Here is a 23,412-nt window from a genome sequence, read left to right on the forward strand (position 1 = left end):
TTAGTCATTTCGGTTGTATCAAAAGTTCCCAAATTTTTATAACTGTAAAATTAACGTAGTGTTAGAATCGTAAAATCTTGAGTTGATTTAGATTTCAATTATAGATTGTAAGTTTCGAATCATTTTAAGTGATGAGTGGTATATATATATGTGTGTATATATATGTATATATGTATATATGTATGTATATATGTATATATGTATGTATATATATTTAGATTTCTATTATATATATATATATATATACATATATATACATACATATACATACATATATATACATACATATATATATGTATGCATATATATAATCTTGAGTTGATTTAGATTTCTATTATATATATACATATATATACATACATATATGTATGTATACATATATGTATCTTGAGTTGATTTAGATTTCTATTATATATATATACATATATATACATATATATATATATGTATGTATATATATATATATATACATATATATATATATATATATATATATATGTATGTATATATATATCTTGAGTTGATTTAGATTTCTATTATATATATATAAAGAGAGAGAGAGAGAGAGAGAGAGAGAGAACGAGAGAGAGAGAGAGAGAGAGGGAGAGAGGTTACTCATGGGTGTGTAAGAGAGGGGTTAAGATATGATTCACTAGACTATTTCATTAAGAGTTCTAGTTTTTTTATTAAAAAAATGTTTACTTAGGTTGTGAATTCCAAGGATCATATCTTCTTGATGAGATCCAATCTGGTAGCTCACTAATTGGATTGATGGAATTCAATTATGTCCTTAATCGGCTCCGTTGGACACCATGTCAAAAGGTTTCGCACTAATTAAGTGCGTCTGAAACCTACATGAAAGGAGGAGGTCAACGGAGTGGTTGAAGAACAAGACAGATTTCATTCATCCAACACAGCAGGGTGACCAAATGTGCTACTTTTGCTTCTTATTTAGAATTAAAAATTTACATCCATTGTCAGATAATCGTTATCATCTCACTGCAAGATATGCATAGCAACTATCAAAAAAAGAAATGTGTTTAGAATGTATATCCATCATCGTAAAATGATATTCCTTTGTTCCACTTATTCTATTATTTCCTTTTTGTTTCTGGATGCTAATAGCATGTGCTTTCTTATAATTGGCTGTCACAGTGTTTCTACTGATCCAAAATCTTATACACATTGAAGCTACTGTTACCAATTAGATTATCCATATCTCTAACTTCAATTTTTTACACACCTGGAATTGTTTCTGCCATCATTTCTGTTCTCTTGGAAGCTTATCTGGGAAGCTTTCTTAAGTCCATCCCATATAGCCCAGCATTATGCCTGAAGACGTCTTGAAGCCTGGTGCACGTTGCTGCCCTCTAGAATGATAGTGCCCTGTGAATCAGTAATGCAAAAATCAGTACCTGCATATACATCAGGATCAGTGAACAGAAAATAGTAAGGAAGAGAGATCCCTGTTCGGCTCAAGCAGTGAGGGGGTTGAGGAAGATCAATTGTAGTCGAATCTGTATTTTTTGAACAGCAGAGAAATCAAACAAGTAAATGAAATTATTTGATTAAAAGTAATTATGTAACCATATTAGTTTAGTAAATGGGCCTATTTGATTTCTCAGTTATCATGCTGTAATTATGTTATCAAACCACCAAATTTAGTTTTGTATTCAAGCAACACACATCCGAAGTGGGCAAAAATTTAAATTGACTGATGGGTCTACTATTGTTAATATATCAGTTATCCCATCGGGCCGAGTAATAACAATTGATTTTAAAACCGACCTAGTATTATAAGTTAAAGTTCTTTCATATAAATTTCCTGTGTTGTTTTTCATTGATTAAAAATTTCACATCATTGCATTTTTCTACTAGTATTTGTATCTCTGATTAACAACCGACTTTACGGGCTCAATTAGCACCACAAATGCCAGAGGTTCCTCGAAGCAAGTTCCAATTTGATGTTGGGTTTGAGAGACAAATACTAGCTGAGGCTGAGAAAGAGAGTCAGAATTAGTGCAGAATGACATTGGAAAACCAGCCCTCAAAGTCTGCATCTGCATCATCTTCCTCCTCTTCAATGGTACAGTAAGAACTTTGTTTGATGCTAAATATTATTTAGTTATGGATCTAAGGAATATCATTAAAATTGGTTATAAAATATTAAAATGATCTTTAATGGTATCGGATTATAAATGTATTTTTTTTAATATGATCTCATCATGTTGCCGATATTTGCTTACACCTCCATGTTTATTTATGAATTTTTATTCTGAACATTGCCTTTTGTGGATATCATAATAAGAACCTGATAAGTGGTGCAATGGATGTGTTGTGATATACCTTGACCACTAGCATGTTGATTATTATCCCCAGAACATTGGTTTCATTACGATTGCCTTATTTAACTCTTTTTCTGTGATGAAGGTTAAAAATATTGTACCCAAACCTTAATGTGGTTGGATCCCTTGTTGAACTGTTTTACCTTTTGTACCCATCCATTAATTGCTATTATTTTAGTCAACTTCTTAACCCACATTATATTTAACAAAGAGATCGAATTACTCATTTATTTGTGTAATTTTTTGAAGGCATCAGCAGGAGATCCAGTATAGATAGCTATGTTGCCTCAGGGCTTGGACCTGAAGCTGTATCACTTGCTGTATTGAATCGTGGAGACAATCCAGTGAAGGTATGTCGATACAGTCTCCTTTACAATGTCTCTTCTCCAAAGTTATACAGGAAATTGAGGAAGATTTTGTTTACATGGGCAAACTAATTTCTCACATCAAAATTCCATCATAATCTCCCATGCCCTATTTATTGTTCTTCGTTGTGTCTGTGTTTCTTGTCCATGCTGCATTTCTCTCAAATCTGTTCTAGTGGTTGAGTGCATAATCATCAGAGTGGTACATTGTTCAATTAAACCTAAACGTAGGAACTAAATACAGTAGATGGGTAGCTAGAGCTGACATCGGTAAGGTGTTTTACATGTTATGTTCAGGATGCATATATAAACTGAAATCATATTGTTCTTTATCCTTTTTCAGGCGAGAGATTTTGTAGAAGGATATAGTATTCGCCATGAGATGGGATTCTCCTAAAAAAAAAATTGTGGCTGAGGCACTGGCTATGTACACTAATGATACTGACAAGGCTGTGGCACACTTTCTTAACGCCTCTCAGTGATACACGATATAGTCGAGATCATAATTCTCGTACTCAATATCATGCAGAAATCACAAATTTGCACTTGCAGTATATTACGACCATGTATCTTAAAGTTCTGGTCGACGTTCTGTTGTTCAATTGTGGTGTTGGTGTTGAGCTTTTAGGCTTTCGACTTGTGGATTGTTTCCGTTGGTGTATTTGATTATGAATTCAATCTAGCTAGGTTGGCAGTGTGATTGATTCGGCAACCAGTGACAGATATAGATTTGATCTCTTCGCCTATGCCACCATCGGATATGTTTGTCCAACATGGAGAGGTAGACACAGCCGATTTGCCGCAGGTGATTTAATGCACTAACACAGTCTTTTTGTTTGTTTTTCTGTTGCATTCTTTATAGGGAGCGGTGTGAGATTTCTTGTTGATGTGGAAGCATGACAACGAAGAGAGACATGTATAGTAGCTTCAGAGCTCCAAAGCTGCTGCTATTAGATTTATTGGATGAGAAGCTCTTCTGTTGCATCACCTGCCCCAAAGTGCTTCTGTCAGACCACCTGTTGAAGGATTCGGATCTCCAGACAAGGAACGTGCATCGTGAAGATAAATCTTTCAGGTACATAAGGCAATTGCGATGATTAAGAACACAATTTTTCATGTAGAACCGAACTCTCAAAATCATTATATTCAGTAAGGAAATAAAGAAACTTTTGTACACTGTGGATATTATTCTATTGGTAAACTGACCTCAGGGTTCTCTATTTTGCAGGGACATGTATGTAATTTGCCAAAAGGAATAAAATCTACCAACTTCGAGGAAGCTACGAGCATCGAGATCGGACTCTCAGAGCTGCCTATCTCAAAGCCTCAATCATAAATCAGAGTGCAACAGTCATATGGGCATTCGATACATGATCATATTAATAGTCTTATTCATGGGGAAGCCACGATGAGGTTGACAAGGTTGGCTTGGACGTGGAGTGCGCAACATGGTCAGTTCCCCCCTCCTCTCTCCCTCTCTTTCTTTGGCTTTTTGCGTTGAAATGACTATTGGCAGAGGCTTCACCGAGAATCTGATATGATCCAAAAGCGTAGAGATCAAAGCAGGAAAAGAACTGCTGCTTTTCTCAACGAGTCTCCCCCGCCATTGATGGTCTGATGTGATCTTAAGAAGAACACCTCGTCCTTTCCCTGTGAAGGCTAGTGCATAGCTGCGCCCTCAACCGTGTAAGTTCTTGTCCCCTTCGTTCTTCATCATGCACGCAACCTTTGGCTAAACCGGACGACGATTGACGGGTGATCGGACCGGGTGAGGGTTTGGCCGTGGCCGGAGTGCGAAGGGGTACGTGGAAATACGAGCTGAGACTTGGTTTTCCGAGCTGTGTGACCTTTGGACGCAACAGTGAGAAGGCTGTTGATGCGTGTCAGGTCTGTTTCCTGCCCGGATTCTAACTACTGTATCACCACGAGAGAGAGAGAGAGAGATATATATATATATATATATATATATATATATATATATATATATATATATATATATATAATTTTAACAAATTTTCAGATGATAACTTTTTAAAAATTTTAAAACCACCATCTCTAATTTTAACAAATTTAAAAATACACCACAATTATTCATATTGTTTTTCCATACAAATTCAAAGTCTTTTTTCGTCAACTTAGATTATTTTTATCCATAAATATTGTCTATATTGTGTTTTTGTTTCAAAAATACTAGGACATTAAAAATACTATATGATGTTTTTAAAATAAAATAGTATACAGTATTTTATGTATAAAAATCGATCCACAAAACACTAAACAATTGTTGTAAAAAATTTTGGATTTAAGCGGAAGATATGATACTTTTTTAACGAATATTTTTGAAATATTAGAAATAAGGGGTGATGGTTTAATTTTTTTTCTTTAGTACCATTCAGAAAAAAAATCCGAAAGAGAATATATATATATATATATATATATTCTGATCTACTGAACATGTACGGAACATGATGGTTAAGATCCAAACAAAATTCGAAATCACCCTAATTTGATACATGATTCAGGCCCAAAAATATCATTAAAGTTCATATAAAGTTTAGTATAATAAGTAGGAGGTCTAGCCAATGATTATTCTATAACATGATTATTCTTTGGCTTTATAGCCTCTGAAAGCTAATAGAAAGACGTCTCATGATGGATTATCGAGGGGAATGAATAGTAGCATTTAAGATTGGATGATAAGATGATGGGTGAACTATTTATTTAGGTCACAGCAAGATTAGGCTGATACAGCGTCAAAAGTGTCGCCATGTCATTGATAGGAAATATTCCCCCGTGCCACCCACCCCATAGCATTGCCACTTGGCATCGGTGTTGTTGGATGCATCAGTGGTTTTAGTAGGGGGGGATCCGACACCCCAGCGTGGAAGAGAACATAGACAACTATTAAACCTGTGACGACGAGCACAGGAGGAACCGATGCTCCCAGCCAACAACTGTGGCAGACAGGTGGAATCAAAGTGAGCTGCAAACTCGGAAGACGACTGATCCTCTCATGCTCGTCCACGTTAATCTTTTTCAGTAAAATCCAGTAGCATCACCTGAACCAACGTGGAACAGTTTCGCCACTTGTCTCGATTTGTCTCTTCGTCGATCCTTTCCCCGATCGACGGTGCCGGCAATGATAGAAATGGATTTCACCGGTCTCTGCCGGCACTTCATACTCATTCAATTATTTTCTATTAAATAATATTTATTATATGTGGATACAACAAAACCATATAGTCACTATGGATTGCCCATATCTAAATAAATTGAATTATATTAATTATTATTTGTAAAGCAAGGAATAATAAATGGCTAAAAAAACAGAAGAAAACATTAAGGACTAATGATGATTTGAGATTTTGAACCCAAATGTAATTGCAGTGATAATTTATAGGCCTCAAAGAAATGTAAACATCGTGTATTTTATGGTGCTATTTTATTGCCCGATGTGATGTCAACCAAATTCTTAGCTATTTAAAGAGCTCGCCCATGTCTTGCGACTCGACACATCGCCACGGTGGAGCAATGTGAGCTAGCTGCTGGGGAAAAGGTCTCTTGTCTCGTGTCCCTGTCTCCACCCTTCTCCTCCCCCCCTTCCCACCGCTTTACTGGTCTTGCAACTTGCAGCTTTCTTCACCGACAGTGGATCTGGCCCTGCACTTCCATCCTCTTTAGTTTCCCATTGCTTCTTCTCTCGTGAAGTTGGTTCCCTCCCTGGATTCTGTGGTTGCCATGGGATCTGCAAAGAGAGCTTCCTTCAGTCCACTCTTGGGTGGCCATGGGATGTGATTAGCTGCCGACTCATTCATCCACATGCCCGGTAAAAGGGACGATGGCTTTGCCGGGCACATGAGTGAATGATGCGGGAGGTGAGTCGGATCCCATGCTGCCTTTGCTTGGACTGAAGGGAGCTCCCTTCTCTACTACCCCCCATTCCCCCCTCCCCTTGCAGCAACGAAACTGGTTATCCATCGGTTGACTTGCTGTGTTTGATGTTACTTGATCTCTCTTAGGAGAAGGTTTGGTGTAAGTCGATGATCTATTTATCGGTGGATCTTTTGATAGACAGCCACACCTTTTGTAGATATTTCACTACTTATTAGGATGTTCACAATCCAAACGATGAAAGTTTTTAGGAAGCATTTTCTAGTTTAGGGTTCCAAGTATTTTCTGAAACCAAACAGTTGGCTTGCCATAGACCTAAAAGGACTTTGGTTTCCTTCACAAACAATTGACTATTCCAGCTCTGGGAATACAAGTAGCGAGTGATGAGTTCATCCAATTGTTCCAGTATAGATCAGGGATTCATATTTCTATTGTTGAAATTGTTTTTGACATCAATATGGAGCTCGATGTGGTCCTTGTGTTCTGTGGCAACCATCGACTATATTGTGATTCACATACAGTCCTTTTTCATGCAGGCCAGTCCTTTTTCATGCAGGCTATCTTCTCTCTCTCTCTCTCTCTCTCTCTCTCTCTCTCTCTCTCTCTATGGTGCATGTAAAAAACCCTAGGACCACCAGCTTAATTGGAACACAAGGATCATTTTTGAGCTTTCTCTTTATTGCTTCAAGTTCTTGTAGCTCTGCCATGAGAGTTGTGTGTTCAGGATAACATGTGTTCTTCGATTCAGATTTAGTCCATGAGTTATCTTCAACAAAAAATAATCATTATCATGCACTAATGGTTTTGTTTCCTTGATAAACCTCAGATAAGAATGAATATATATTATATATACTAATGGTTATGTGCATAATATATATTAATCATTCTTGTTGGGAGTTTTAGCTTTTCTTGCTAGAAATAAAGACAACCGCACACCATCTGCATGTGAATTTTGTTTTTCTTGTGTTCTTGCCCTTTAAGATTGCGAGGATGTATTCCACTTTGTAGTTGTCTAACTCGCACTCCTAAATTATTTCTATAGATATTCCTGCTTTGTTGTCTCTATTCCCGAGTTTCATGGATTGTCATGTCTACATTTTTGGATGAAGAAGGTAAATAAATGGTTAGAGCACTGTAACCCCATTCTATCTCCATATTGTTTATGAAAAGCCTATTTTTCGGAACCTCTCCATGTATTTGCCAAAGAGGAAGAATGCCTGCCTGCTATGTATGTCCTCACGGAAAGCTTTGTATAAGGATAGATGAGCTTGACATATAATGAGTGCATTCATTACGCACGGCCGCAATTGTCGAACGCCCTTTGATGAATGCATTTGGTCAGTAATTCTTCCTTGTTTCTGTTTGTGAAGTGAAAGTGCTTCTTCGATCCTCACTCAACTGTATTACTCCTATGCAGAAGGAACTCTTTGTGGTACCGACCACTTATCACCCGAGTTTGCTTCTCAAGTCTACTCCTTGATCTAGTGTTAGATTTCTGGTTCCTCGTATCTATTACACCTTCACTCGAGCTATAACAGCAATCTAAGTTTTAGCTGTTCTTCTTGAGGATCATGTGTGCCTCCATGATCCTAATTTTATATGAATGCATTTCTTGTGCAAGGCAACGAGTTGTGTCTGGCTGTTCCCGATTTGTTCGTACCACAGATAATTCATAACATGTCAAAAGTTACAGTTCCAAGATCTTAGCAGCTGCAGTTGTTCATGGATCAGCCAGCCACCTCTATCTACCTTTTGATGCTGGTCTTCCAAATGTCATCTGGTGTTGCTATTCCTGATACTGAGATGTGACGAATCAAGCACGAGGTGTCGTCTGTATATTTTGCTTGACTAGTTAGTTCTTGAAGAGAAGCTGCATCGATTGGATCTCCGAGTTCCAGTGCGTACGTACGTTGTTTGTTGGCCTCGAAGACATCTCCTCCTTGACGTTGTTGAAGCACGCCATGCATGGTCGGTTGGCTACTCTGAGATGTGTATCAGTCATCGTCTTCTTCAGAGCAGCAGATAGATGATGAAACCCTAACCCTAAGTGGTTAAGCTGGCACTCGGGGCTTCCTTTCCCGATGCCGTGGGAGGTGGATGGCAATAAAAAAGAGAGATCACGAAGCCTCAAATCTTCCCAGTCTCGCATTGGAAACGGATGTCTGGTTTCATGCTTCGCCTCCCCGGTGGAGCACTTTGGGAGTTCCAAGCAACGTGGGGTGCATGAAAGCCACTTTGGCCCGTTCTGCGAAGCCACCTCTCCATGCTGTCCTTTTACCACCTTTTCCCAAGGCAAAAGCTGGGCGACACTTTATCACACTGGACTGCACTCGCGCCCAGTAGTTGTTTCCTTTGTAACCATCCATCGAGATACTCTCATACACACACAGACACAGAGAGAGAGAGAGAGAGAGAGAGAGAGAGAGAGAGAGGGATTCTTATTAGGAGGAGGTGAAGATTGTTTTGCTGAAGTAAAATGTAAGATAAAGATAAAAAGTTCAGAATCCTATAATTGTTTTCTTAAAATGAAATCTCTTGGGATATTTTTTTACTTACTTTAATATTCATTCCTGTGAATATATTTATTATGTGATCATCCAAAATAATTTTTTATTAAATTAAAAAAAAATAAATCTAATATGATGTTCTATCTCTTAAGTTGGGATTTAAAAAAAGGTATAAATAAATAAATCTATTTTAGATAATTAAGTCTTATTATTGTTATTTTGTGTTTTTATTTCAATTATCGTATAATAATAATCGGTTACTTTTCAACAATGAATTTTTATTTATTTCTTTTCATCCTTCAATAATAGATTTCTACTCTGTGGGTTTGCACGCAACGAAGCAGAGTCTGTACTTTCTCTTTCTTATTGGGAAACGTAATCGGACACAACAAAGTGGCACAAAAGAGAGTTAGCTTTCACCGACACAGACTATTAGGGTTTTGTACTTTGGAGTAGAGAGATGTGTGATTCCTGTTGGGATGAAGATAGACAACTTTCATATGATTTCTTGCTCCGTTGTGATTCGTGCGATCAGCAATTTATGTTTTCTTCTTTTTCCATTTTTATTATTCTTTGAGAAATTTTTTTGGATTCCTATATCGAAGAATTGTAATCTTTAATTCCAATATTAATGGTGAATTTGTTCCATTTCTAAAAGCTCAAACATTATTTTGATTACATGAGTAGATAGATCATCTAATGCCGACATCCAAATTGAGCAGCCTGAAAGAAAAATAATCAACAGTAAGCTAATCTAAATGGCTTGATTTCTAACGATCAAATTTTTTTTTTGATATAAATTTGTTAGAAAAATATGACAAAGAAGAGGATAAAAACACTATGGAAACAAATAACAAATACAAGATCAAGAATACTATAGGTTGAAACGTGTATAAATATTATCCTAAAAACGATATTTGTACTCTTTTTTCAATAAAATTGTTATGAGTTTGATGCAAATAGTTTTAATGGATATGATAAGCCTATAGAAGATCTATATTGAGCAAACAATAAAGAATCTTCAAAGATGAATTAGAGAATGTCTAATTTAATCACTTGGAGAGTAAAAAAGAAGAATATGAAAGAGATGTATTCATTATTTACCCTCAAATATCTATTTATAGATATTTTTCTCAAAAGACAACATTTGAAAAATAACTACCAAAATAACTACAAAAGAAACCACATTTTCAAATAAATCTTTTAATTTTTTTTAATTTGAATAATTTATAAGAATCCCCCACTTTTCAAATTTAAAATTTTCTCCAAGTGATTAAATATTATTTATGAATAAAGTAATATATCTTTCGATTTGAATATTATCTTAGTGTAAGCATCACAAAGTGAAGTCGAAATCCCAAATAACATAAAAGCTTTGAATTTGTTATTCCTAATGACAACACCAGTGATACCACACACATAAATACAACATCCTTATATTCCTCATCAAATCTCGCTCAACCTTAATATGACATTGTGCTCATCCAAGTTTATGAACTTTTATGAAAGAAAACTCTAACTTTCAATCGAAGCGGTACTACTTCTAAGTTCATATAGGTGAAGTTCTTATAGTATATTTATCACTCTTTGAGATACTTATCCTAATTTGACTGAACTTCATTAAGAGTATAATTAACTCAACCATAATTCAGTGACAACCAGCACTTTAATATCTTTAGATGAGACTCATTAAATATTTCAAAGCATTGAACCACTCCATATGTCAATGACTTATTCTTACCTTTGAACTCTTTATTACTCATTTCATAATGTTAAGGTTGCTATCATTGGTGGATCTTTTATTCAATGAGTTTTAGCCCCATCCATTTTAAAAAGGTTTGGTGAATAGATCATTTTTCATTGGTAAAACAAAAGGAATTATTTTTAAGACTCTCTCATTAATTCCTTCTGCAAGGTAAAAAAAAATACTTTGAGAATCAATCTCATTCGATCTTAATGTTTTTGCTTTTCATGCATGAGTGCTTCTTCTTAATTTATGAGATTACTTTCCAACCTCTTGTGAACTTGATTGATGTCCAATCAAAGGAATATTAGGTTGCTCACCAACCTTTTGAGATGTCTTCACTAGTTGGAGGATGAACATTATTACTTGAAATTATTAAATGTTTAAAAAACTCCATATTTCGATATTCTATTATGATATTAGACTTCAAATTAAGAAGTCTATAAGCTTTGCTATTTAAGGTATAACCTATAAATACACATTTGATTCCTCTAGGTCCCAACTTTGTCTTTTGAGGATCATTATTCTTACAATATGCAAGACATCTCTACACTTTAAAATAACAAATATTAGATTGTCTTCCTTTCCATAACTCATATGAAGAGATCTTATTCTTTTTAAAATATGACATGCAACTAATAAAACTTCTCCCCCATAAATTATAAGATAATTTAGCATGCAACAATATATCATTAATCATCTCTAGATAAGTTTTATTTTTTCTTTCTACTAATCCATTTTGCTCAGGTGTTCTAGGAGCTGAACATTTATGAATTATGCCATGTTGCAAAACAAGTTAAATTCATTAGGAAAGTATTCTCCTCCTCTATCACTTCTTGAAATTTTAATTTTCTTCCCTAATTAATTTTCAACTTTTGATTTAGATGCTTTAAAGGCATTAAAAACATCAATTTTATATTTCAATAAGTACATATATATGAATCTAGACATATCATCTATAAAAGTAATAAAATATCTATTATCTCCTCTTGTTAATATGACATTTAATTCACGTATATCATAATATATTAAGTCTAACAAATTAGTATATCTTTCAACAATTTTGAAAGGTTTCTTCATTATCTTTGATTTAATATAAATTTTATATTTATTAAGATCATCAAAATTATAATTTATTAAGTCACACTTAATCATTCTTCTAATGGTGCTAGTTCCAATATGTGCTAATCTATCATGTTATAATAAATAATAATCAACAACATAAATAGAAGCAACATCTTTATTAAATTTAGAATCATTGTCAACAATAGATAATTTGATCATTCCCTCAGCGGAATAGTCTTTTCCAACAAAAGTTCCACGATAGAATTAACTTCCCGGATTCAAATACAAATTTAATTCCAGATTTACTAAGGAGATTCACACTCATTAAATTTTTACTCATAACTGGTACATGAAGAACATTAGTAAGAGTGACTTTCTTACCAATAGTAAAAGTGAGTTCCACATTTCTCTTGCCAATCACCTTAGAACGAACTTCATTTCCCATTTGAATCTCTTGTCCTTCTATGACTTTTTTGTAAGTCTTGAAGAGTGCCTTATCATAGCAAATATAGATGGTAGCATAAGTATTATACCACCAACTAGAAACTTTGCCAAATATGACATTCACTTCGCTCACTGTAACGATTATATTATCATCTCCCTCAACGGAGTTGACTTTCGGTTTTTGGCTCTTTTTAAATCTATGATCCTTAGCAAAATGATCAGGTTTTTCACAAATAAAACAGCCTCCACTCTTTTGCTTCTTAAATTTTCTTTAATCCCTTTTGGGGTCAAAATGATTCTCCTTGTTTTGTTTGCCTTTGTTAGAATTCTTAGGCCAATTCACAGTACTTGTTTTTATATTACAAAAAAAGTTCTCACTCTTGTCTCTCATCCTCGATTCCTCATCGATCCGAAGATGTTTTTGAATTTGTTCCAAAGTGATATCCTTAGAGTCATATAAAATTTTCTTCCTATACACTTTCGAAGGTAACTTGGCTATTATAACCCATACTCGAAAAAGTTTAGGAAGTTCGATTTTTTCCAATACCCTTTCGAAGTTCGATTTTTTCAGCCTTCAATTGATTAACAATAACCTGCAACTCATGCACTTGTGTCAAGATTGGCTTGTCATTCGTAAACTTGTAATTAAAATATTTAGAAATTAAAAATTTCTTTGTACCTTCTTTCTCGGCATGATACTTGAATTCCAAAGCATTCCAAATTGCTTTTGCAGATGGTTCCACTGTATAAAGATCATAAAGTTAGTCCGAAAAAGCATTGAGAATGTGTCCTCTACACATGTTCGAAAAAGTTAGCCTTGACTTCATCGGTGTCATCGTCGGTTGGATCAGGAATTAGTTGAAGATTTGGATCAAGCACATAGAAGATCTTCAAAGCAGTCAACATGAACTTCATCTTGTCTTATCAACGTGTAAAATTTGTTCCATCAAAACGATCCAAAAAAAATAAAAACTTAATTCAATAATTTGGTGGTATTTGTAGCCATCATGGTGAATTTGAATAAACTCACAAAATATCATTTTTAAATTATTAAAAAATATGACAAAGAAGAGGATAAAAACACTATGGAAACAAATAACAAACATAAGATCAAGAATACTATAGGAAATATATTTAGGCTTGAAACGTGTATAAACACTTTCTTAAAAATGATATTTGCACCCTCTTCTCAATAGATTATTATCGGTTTGATGCAAATAGTTTTAGTATTGAGCAAACAATAAAGAATTTTCAAAAAGGAATTAGAGAATGTCTAATTCAATCACTTGGAGAGTAAAGATGAAGAGTATGAAAGAGATATATTCATTATATACCCTCAAATATCTATTTATAGATATTTTTCAATCTTTGAAAAATAACTACAAAAGAAACCACCTTTTCAAATATTTTTTTTTAATTTTTTTTTAAATTTGAACAATTTATAACAAAATCTTGCACACTTTATTTACCTAATAACAAAGACATGAAAAGATTGAATGCCAAACTTGTGTTCCAACAATCGAACTCATGCAAACCTATTGCACTGCAGAGCTTTGCTAACTGTTCCATATGTTCATAAATAGTTTACATGTGCATAAATAGTTTCTTACAGTAAGTAAAGTGTTTCCACGTCTGATGACAGCTTTTGTAGTCAAAAGTAAAAGCTGTTCCATTGCAGGTGAGCCTCAAATAGTTCTAAAGCATGTTGGCATCAGAGACTTCAAAATTTTCTGGAAATATTTTCGAGAGATACTCCTGAAAATGGTTCGAGTACGCTCTGGGATTTAATCCCGAGACCGACGGAGAGTCTGCGTGCAGAGACTTTATAACGTGTTCCATGTGCTTAAGCATGCTGTAAGGTTGAAGGATGTCGATTACCCCCAAGAAGAGGAACACATTGTTGAGTTGACTTTTTCCCGTGGCATGAGTTGTTGGTGCCAAATTGCTTTCCTTTTTCCGAGAGCCAACCGCCCGGGCTGCCATCCTGACACCAAGTGTACCTTCAGTTCTGCAACCAAAGATCAGTTTCTGCATTACAACGCCATTTGATCGATACGGCACATCATCGATGGAGCATATGTTGTACAATGGACAAAGAAGAAATAAACTAGAAGATAATCGACAATCTATATTGGTTCTAATCGGAGAACCTATCGATGTGTTCCCACTAAGTGCAACAATGAGAGAAAGGTGTTTTACTCTGTAGGAGAGGATGAGGATGAGTCGTCGCCATCTGATGGAAAACTTTGATCTGCATGGCTGTGCTCTGATTCAGCTCCATCTGAACTCTTGTCGCAATCATCTGTGCCTGCACGGAATATGCACTGCACTTCTTAGTAATAATTCCCCCGTTCAAAAATACCAACGCCAATATTATTTTGCATGACATGGAAATTTGTAAAGAAATTGAACCAAAAAATCTGATTTAGTAAAAAATTCTAGGTCCTAAACATTCCTATTATTATTTTACCAATATAGTTTCATTTCCTCATTGCATTTTTTTTTCATCCATTATTTCCTCCATATCCAACCTTTATATTCTTTGGTGCATTTGAAAATAAGTCCTCTATACTTTAACTCATACACAGATTGAACTAAAAAATATATAAATCCTTCAATTTAATTAAACTACATGTAAGATTCTTTTTTCTAACATGGATTTGAACCCGAGATATATCGACCACGTAAAAATGATGCACCAACCAGTAACTGGATGGGGCCTCTGTTCTATTTTAGATATGATCCTAATCCGACATAACTGGATAAGGCCTCTGTTCAATTTTCTGTCCATCGTTTGGTTTGGATCCTGTGCTGCATGGTTGGTGGTACCTGAACTCAACCAAACCTGATATCATCACGATAAGCATGTGAATTTAATCCTACTGACAATGCATATTTTTAAGAAAAAAGACATCCGAGACCTCCCACATTGGACTATGATATCTGGTCATATCAAGAGGATCGAGGCACCTAGAGACTATTGAAGCCTGTTCCCCAAGTTAAATAGTTTTTATTATTGAAAGACAACATTCAACATGTTTTTACCTGCTGAATTTGCCGAAGAGTGGTGAACCTGAAGAATAGCCTCAAAAGGTGCAGAACAAATATGCATTCCGAGAAGGAGAGAGTAGTGCATGATGCCCGCTTCTTCCAAAAAATTGCAGTCATGCTTTAATTGCCTGAAACAAGGAAATTGAAGATTAAGCAAACTAAGAAACATCAAGTAGAGCAGAATGGTGATTGAGTATAGCACATCAAGAGTAAGCTATCGAAATGCCTGATTGATGACATAGCACCAAATCATAACAAGACTTTAAACAGATACAATCCAATGATCAACCCGATAATCATAAAAGGACTCAGACCTATATACTAAAGCTCACATGAGTGGCATTCTCATCACTGTCTGACCCAAGGTAACAAACACGACAAGAACATAAGAAATGGATGGATATATTGTAAAAGTTCATTAATTTTTCCTAACTACACAGAATTACAATATGTTTCTTTCTGAATCACTAACATCTGTCAGTGGAAGAAATACAATTAACCACACAAAATCCAATTTATCATGAAATTGAAGATTTTAAGTTCTCTAGAGGATTAACAAAAATGATTTGGTCAAGAAATGATATCTTTCAAGCCATAGAAACTTAGAAACTCACGTCAGAAGTTTATGCCGAAGAGATGTATGTAAATGAAAAGTCATATTAAGATCTTCCTCATCTCCCGTTTTGTGCACATGGTGGCTATTCGGTGAATCTCTGAGAACAAAATGCTTGTGAATCTTTAAATCTGACTGGAGAATATTTCCAATTACCACAAAGCGAACCTGTTAAGAGCAACATGTTACATGATTAACTTAGATCTACTATTTAACAACCACTAAATATATAAAGCATAGAAACGATATCCTAGTATAGCATTAGTGTAAAAAGAAAAAAAAGAATTTAACCCTTTGAATATAGATAGATAAAGCTTTAGTATTTGCACAAAAGACTTCAATAATACAACAAAGATTTCTGAATGTACCGCCTAGTTCACTCTAAGGAGAAGGTTTTCATTTGTTGCATCTTGCCTTCAGTAGGATCGAGAAGCTCTACAGTGGCGAATTTTAAAAAAAGTTCTACATAAAAAATTGTCTAACAATATATTTTCAATGTTTATGTGAAACACTGGATGTACTGCCACACTTGTCCTTTCTCATATTCAAACTACTGAGTCGGCTTTTCAATAAGATGATTAGGTATATATGGTATGACAAGGCTCCACAAGACAATCTGGTCAACTAATTAGTACATAAAACATCAACAAACAGAACTAGAGAAAAATGTGCACAGTTTTCAACTTTGCTCACTTCCACCAATCCCTGACACCTCTTCCCTATTACTATTTAGGCAAAGGGAAAAGATGTAAATTTAAGATCTCTTTAAGATCTTAAATACACTAACTAGCACAAAAAAATGTATGGCATGTTACTGTTTTAAATTTAAGATCTCTTTGCTCTTTCTCTGACTCTATTGTGACCTTCAAATTTTTTTTTATTGTCTCACTTTATAGTCACAGGTTACATGTCTCTTTAGAGATGTGCAAATTTCCTTAGATGAATTTTCCAATTTAATCAATATCTCTTATTGGTAATCACGCTATCTCAAACTTGCAATGATTTGTTTCTTTAACATTTTTTCTAATAAGCAACAGATGCCCGTTTCAACATCCTTGTACATGATATAGAGACCTTCTTTTTCCAAATTGCATGACACTTTGGCCTACAAAAATACAACTAGGCTTACGATTGTCTCATAAATCCTTTTCCTAGTCTAGGGGTACATGATGATCAAACAGCATCCTAGATTTCCCTATCATGACAGTTTTAAATTTGCTTCTTGTATATTTGATATAGATCCAAAACATTAAAATTCTAGATCCCCTTTATCAATAATGTCAAAACTACTACTGAGAGAGAACTTACAATAAGGGAGATCTCGCTGAGATATAGAGTTTCTTGCCGATGCCAAGGTCAGAGAGAAAGAATAAGCTGAGGCTAGTCAATTACAATAAGAGATTGCTTTTTGATGTTGACTATTGATAATGGCATGGCAATGATTTCTTAGCTCCTAACAAAATGGATGCATGACTTTTCTTTCTTTTTATTCTTATCCTCCCTTTTAATACAGGCATGCCTGTCTCTCATCTTGATGGTGTTCCAAAGAATAATGACATGAACAGGCTGTCTGGCAATCAGTGAGGGAGAAACAATGCTGCCAACAAGGAAATTCTTGCCTATGAGAGCCCTGTAATTTGCAAGGGTAAGATCAGAAGAGACAATAGAATGGATAGTTGTAAAAATATTCCTTATTGTTATCTTCTTCTCCCTCATATAATAGTCCATCCATCTTAGGGTGAATTCAAAGAAAGATTGGTGGTTTAGGAATAGCAAGCCGTAAGTTGCAGGTAAAGTCTAATTGTCAAACGTTTAACTCGTTGATTTTATATGGAGGGCCCATATGTAACAAATTCAAATGTAATTCTCAGGATATAAATAAGTCTTTCCTGTCATTGCTGATGTACTTGTCAGCAACAACTAAAACAATTTTCAGTAATAGGTGCAATCAAGCCCCAAAAATATGATTTGCAGTTTTTCAGGCTATATGAGAAATTAGAAATCAACTCTATCCAACTTATTTAAACGGGATCAAATTTTCTGTAAAAAAAAACCATAGGACTTTATAAAGCCTTTTCCTACCTTTAACAACTGATTTGCAGTTTTAAACATTTGATGAATTCATACGAAAAATAAGCAAACACTCTTATCATCATATGAGACCAGAAGTTAACTCAGATATATCATGTTCTACCTTTTTTCCACCTTGTGGCTGAACAACATGAAGCCCATAGAATTTTGCAAGTAAAGTGTTATTGTACTTCTTCACATGGTGATAATATTTTGGCAGTAGTTCTAAAAGGGCCTGCAAGAATTATTATATAAACATCATATCTGCAGCTGCAATATATTTTTTGATGTGCTAAATGAACCTTGCATTAAGGCTAATCATTATGTTAACAAGAAACATGTTGATAAAAAGGCCCTCTAGAAGTGCCAGATAGCAGGAATCGTGTAGATAATTAACAGCTATTACGTAATGGTAAATATGATCAAGTGCAACATAACAAAAAATAAATGCATTTTGTTCTTCTCCCCAGGTTTACTAGTACCTAATCACGTTTTAATAATGTTCTCTACTCAGGTTTACTAGTACAAAAATAAATAGTTAAATGCATTTATTTTTTTTCTTCTCTCCATCTACTCATATCATATACCATAGATTTCACATGAGTACAACACAATTTACAACTAGTCGAGTGGCTGAGTCAACTCCTTGTCATAGTTGTCACAAGATATCTATCATGAAGTTACATATCTTTTTTTCTAATCGTTACATCATCTAAGCTGTTTTGAAAGGTTGTTTCAATGTTTTAATAGCAAAAATAGCAACGTTCAACTATTCCAGCAAACATGACACAGTCAAATGATTGGGAAAAATCAAATAAAGCAACCAATATGAGCCGAGAAAGGAACTGAACCATAAAGGAGACTATGAAAGTACCATAAAGGAGACCATGAAAGTACCTTCATGTGAGATTTGCTTATGATCTTTAAGGCAAACCTATTATCACTGGATAAATGGAGAGAAGAAACCTTTTTTTTGTTTGAAAGGTGCCTTAAGGTTTCATGACCACGTATCACATCGATGTATCCATTAATATCAATATCATCAAACTCTTGAAGTTTCCTACAAAAAGTTCAAAAAGAGTATGCAGAACAGTAAATTCAGTGGAGACAAAACAGCCCAGTGAACTAAATGGTAATGCAATATCCTAAGATGACAAAGAATGTTTCTTAGAATCATAGCTAGCCAAGAAAATATCATCAATAGTACAATCTCTCTTTAAATTTGCAGATACAAATGGCAAGTATAGACTAATGAAAAACGATGGTGAAAGTTGTATTCTGCAATTAACATGCCATAACCTCTTTTATTTAACAAGTTCACATTAAAAAGGAGATAAGATGTATTTTGTGCCTACTCTTTTATTCTTTAAAATCTTATAAACCAATGATAAACACAGGACATCCTTGAATGCACTTTGTCAATATCTGATTGCAATTTGTTGCAAAGAAAGAAGTCATTAATATCTAATATTTATTTAATCAGAACAGAAGATTAGCATGCCCTCTTCAGAAAAAAGGTTTTGGCAAGAGTCACTGTGAACCTGAAAACAGCAGTACTGTAATCTGTCCACTCAAACTCAGTTTGTGTGCCTTTAGAATCAATAGAGCAGCGTAGCAAAAAAGTCGAAGTGGAATTAAAATCATGATAAGAAGGTTCCTGCTCCGACAGCACCAGATTTTGCTCCATGTTTTCCTATATGCCAAACAACATATAATTAATGACCTGTGCACTACAAAGACAAGATTTCACAAGATTCAAATTTTATTACGAAAATAAACAAGGAAATTGAGAATTAAATCATATGGCTGGAAAGGTTCAGCTTGCACATAGAGTAGTAATATCATGCAAGCATATAGAGGAAACCTTGACTTAAACTGATAACAGCTTTCCAACTCGCTAGTTGCTTTGTGAATAATCAGTTCCACTTAAATTATATATCACTTGTAACATAAAATTCAAGAGTGTTTACATTCCATGATTGCTCGCTGCACAGTTACCATTGGAAGAGAACATCTAAATTTCAGAAATTGCAACAGAAACTTGCTATTCTATTGTATATCCCAATTTGAAAGCCAAAGGTCTTATGACAAAAATTATAACTAAGAGAAAATTGAGTGGTATAGCGTGTATGTAACCTCTTCCCTAAAACTATAGAAGAGAAATTAAATGAAACATTTTGGTCTGTGCTTGATCCACTATCTCTCTATTTTAGTTAATAATATAAAAACCACAAATATAAACTAACACCATATGAACAAAATGAAGTAAAGCAATATCGAAATTCTGCATAAAACCATTCCTGTGAAGTTGGTTATATATGCTTGATGCCATTCATGTTAGATGCATTTGTACAAATACTTGTCTTGCAGGAAAACAGAGGAGGGGGGGGGGTGGTGGGAGGGGGTATAGTTAGACATTTGATTGTGCAGAGAAGATGCCATAACTCCATTTTTATGGTTTACTTCTACAGGAATCACGTTAATTAACAGCCTATAAAGTGACAAAATGGCTATGAGAAGATTTCTATCTTTCTACAGACTACTTTTCATCATATTTGGAAGGTTTTTTGTCCCAGTATCCTCACATTACAAGACAAATGTGCATAAGCATACGAATGACTTATGAAGAAGACAATACTGTGTCATGCTCGATACATCAGATTTGTTGATTTGTCAATAGTAACTTACACTTCATCTGAACTGGCATCTGTTCCTATTACCCACCAAAACACCAACCAACTAGAATAAGCAGTTTCAGATCAGAGCAGCTAACTATAAGCATCAGAAAGATTATAAAGCCATGGCGACAATTTTTTTAAAGACCTGTTTAAGTTGTGCATACCGAGTTCATCTATGATTTAGCAGCAAGAAGCTGGAAACAGTAATCAAGAAGGAAAAAGGTAGAACTGTTTGGTAATTGCAAAAATGTAAACCTAACATTGGAAAGAAATTGGCAAACCTACCAATATAAAAACGAAAAAAAAAACAAATAATAAATCAATAGCGAGTCAGCAACTATAAAACATCAAAACTTCGCCTAGTCTTCGATTTGGCAACAGTTGAAAGTCTTTCAGGTCGAGACCGCTCCCGTCGAATCCAAGGACCTACAGCATCTCTGACGCAAAGGAGGCATCTGTTTTCGGAAATCAAGAATGCTACTGGACCAATTCCAAGCCCGCGGCAACGGGATGATCGAGGGCACGGAACCAAAGGGGGCGAGAAGAAGAAACCGAAAGGGAAGGGGAGACAAGGGTCAGGAACGTACCGAGGGAGGCGTTATCGGGGGGAGCGGGAGCGGGAGCGGAGGCAGGAGGCAGGAGGCGTGGAGTGGGAGTAAATGTGGAGGGCGGATGTTCTAAATAGGGGGAGAAGGAGTCGAGATCGAAGCAGCCGGCGAGGGGAGGGCTGGGAACAGCGTGGAATCGATGCGTCATCGTTGGAGGAAGGGAATGGAGGGCCGACCCAACGCCCTTTTCGTTGCTTAACAAGGAAGGTGGCGGGGAGGGGAGACAACGGTTAAGACAACGCCTTGGCTTCGTAGTTACAGCAGTTTCCGGCTGTTAGGATATATATATATATATATATATATATATATATATATATATATATATATATATATATATATATATATATATATATATATATATATATATATAGTCATAAAAATAATCATAAATTTGAAATTATAAATATTTAACAAGATTGTGCTATTTTTAAATTTAATAAAAATAATTAAAATCTCATTAAGAATACTGTAATTAAATAACATAAATTTTTTTATAAAAAGTAAATGATGAAAACGAAATTTGAGCCTAAAATTTAGACCGATTTATCACTACTATATAGGCTAATCAGTATATTCAAAAATAATAATTTTATCCAAAAATAGTATACACTACTTATGAACATTAAAGAGTTGTTGTATTGAAGATCAATAGATGATATAATTGATGAAAGTAAAAGAATAATATATATCTTTAACTTAATTTTCTCTAAAATGAGTGTAACTATTCATTTTATGTTTTAAATGGGTGCTCTAAAATAAGATACCAAATACATTATAATTAAGTAAAACATTTCTCAAAACTTCACACATCCATCTCTAACGTAATCATAAAAGCATGTATTATAATCAAACTAAAAAACTCATTATCCATAATCGATCGGGCTCGACATATAAAGTCAAATTAGCTTAGAAATAACGATATATTAAGTGTGCATACTACATACATCAGTATAATATTTCATGAAAATATTCTTCTAATAAGGAACTTAATTTTTTATAATTGTTAATGATAGTTGAACAAATTGTTGAATCTCGTATTTTGATGATGAAACCACTTTATATGTGTTTATGATTTAAATTGCATTTTGAGTGATGTAGGTCTACTCAATCAGGATTAGACAATTAATGCAGGAGGAATTGACGTTGCGCCGGAAGAGATCACGTCAGGATATTGGATGGCTGAATGCTTCGGATGTCGGGCATCGGGCCAAGGAGAGCGAAATTGCGCCAAGGATATCGGGGTTGCGGAGGTTAACCGCCGATTGGGCAACAAGCCGCAAGAGAGGACGATGCACCGAAGAATCAGACGAAGCGCCAACCAATGACGTGCCGGGCAACATAATGTCAATTCGCGTTGTAATAATTGTCTAGATCGGAGTTAAGTTTTGGTTTGTGTGTGCAGGATTAACTACGATAACGATAAAGACATAAAGCGAAACAAAGTGCTGGAGTCAAACGCGAAGGATTCGTTGGGAGTTCGAGAGTTCGACGGAAGTCCGAAGGTTCATTGGGAATGCTGCCGGAACTAGCCGAGAATGAGTAGGGAGCTTGTTGAAGGGTTTTTCGGAAGCTCGTCGGAAGGTTCGTTGGAAGTTCGCGGAGCTCACCGAGAAAGATCGGAGCTCACCGAGAAAGATCGGAGCTTACCGAATAAGCTCATTGGAACTCGCCAAGATCAAATCGTGAAGTCTAGGAGCTTGTCGGGAGTCCGCAGAATGGTTTCCGAGAGTTTATCGGAAGACCGTCGGAAGTTCGCCGGAAGCTCGCAGGAAGAAGTCTTGACTTACGAACTTTGTAATAGCTTAAAAAATGTCTTTAAATTCGTAGTTAGCACGTTAATTAGGGATAGGATTATGTGTTAATCCTATAACCCAAGTAAGGGCCAATTGGGCCCGAGTTCGGACTGGTTTGGGCCAAGTTTGGAGCCCAACTAGTGAGCTGAATTGGCCTAGGCGATGGCACCGCCTAGCACCCGAGAGCTGGGCGGTGACACCTCCTGGGCTAGGCGGTGGCACCGCTAGGAACATAAGA

At 35.3% G+C, this 23,412-nt stretch overlaps 1 protein-coding gene across 1 annotated transcript; it reads right to left on the reverse strand.

Moving 5' to 3' along the window:
- Positions 1-13,884: 13,884 nt before the first annotated feature.
- On the reverse strand, positions 13,885-21,615 carry LOC135586887 (phosphatidylinositol 4-phosphate 5-kinase 10-like). Its single transcript, XM_065181177.1, has 8 exons — positions 21,361-21,615; positions 19,637-19,788; positions 18,993-19,155; positions 18,220-18,330; positions 16,027-16,193; positions 15,407-15,540; positions 14,561-14,669; positions 13,885-14,369 (listed from the first exon to the last, which is right to left on the reverse strand). The coding sequence occupies exons 2-8, from the start codon at positions 19,780-19,782 to the stop codon at positions 14,057-14,059; spliced, it is 1,143 nt and encodes a 380-aa protein (XP_065037249.1). The 5' UTR covers positions 19,783-19,788; positions 21,361-21,615; the 3' UTR covers positions 13,885-14,056.
- Positions 21,616-23,412: the final 1,797 nt, after the last annotated feature.

The sequence above is a fragment of the Musa acuminata genome, chromosome BXJ1-4 (assembly GCF_036884655.1).
Source record: "Musa acuminata AAA Group cultivar baxijiao chromosome BXJ1-4, Cavendish_Baxijiao_AAA, whole genome shotgun sequence".
NCBI classification, from domain to species: Eukaryota; Viridiplantae; Streptophyta; class Magnoliopsida; order Zingiberales; family Musaceae; genus Musa; species Musa acuminata.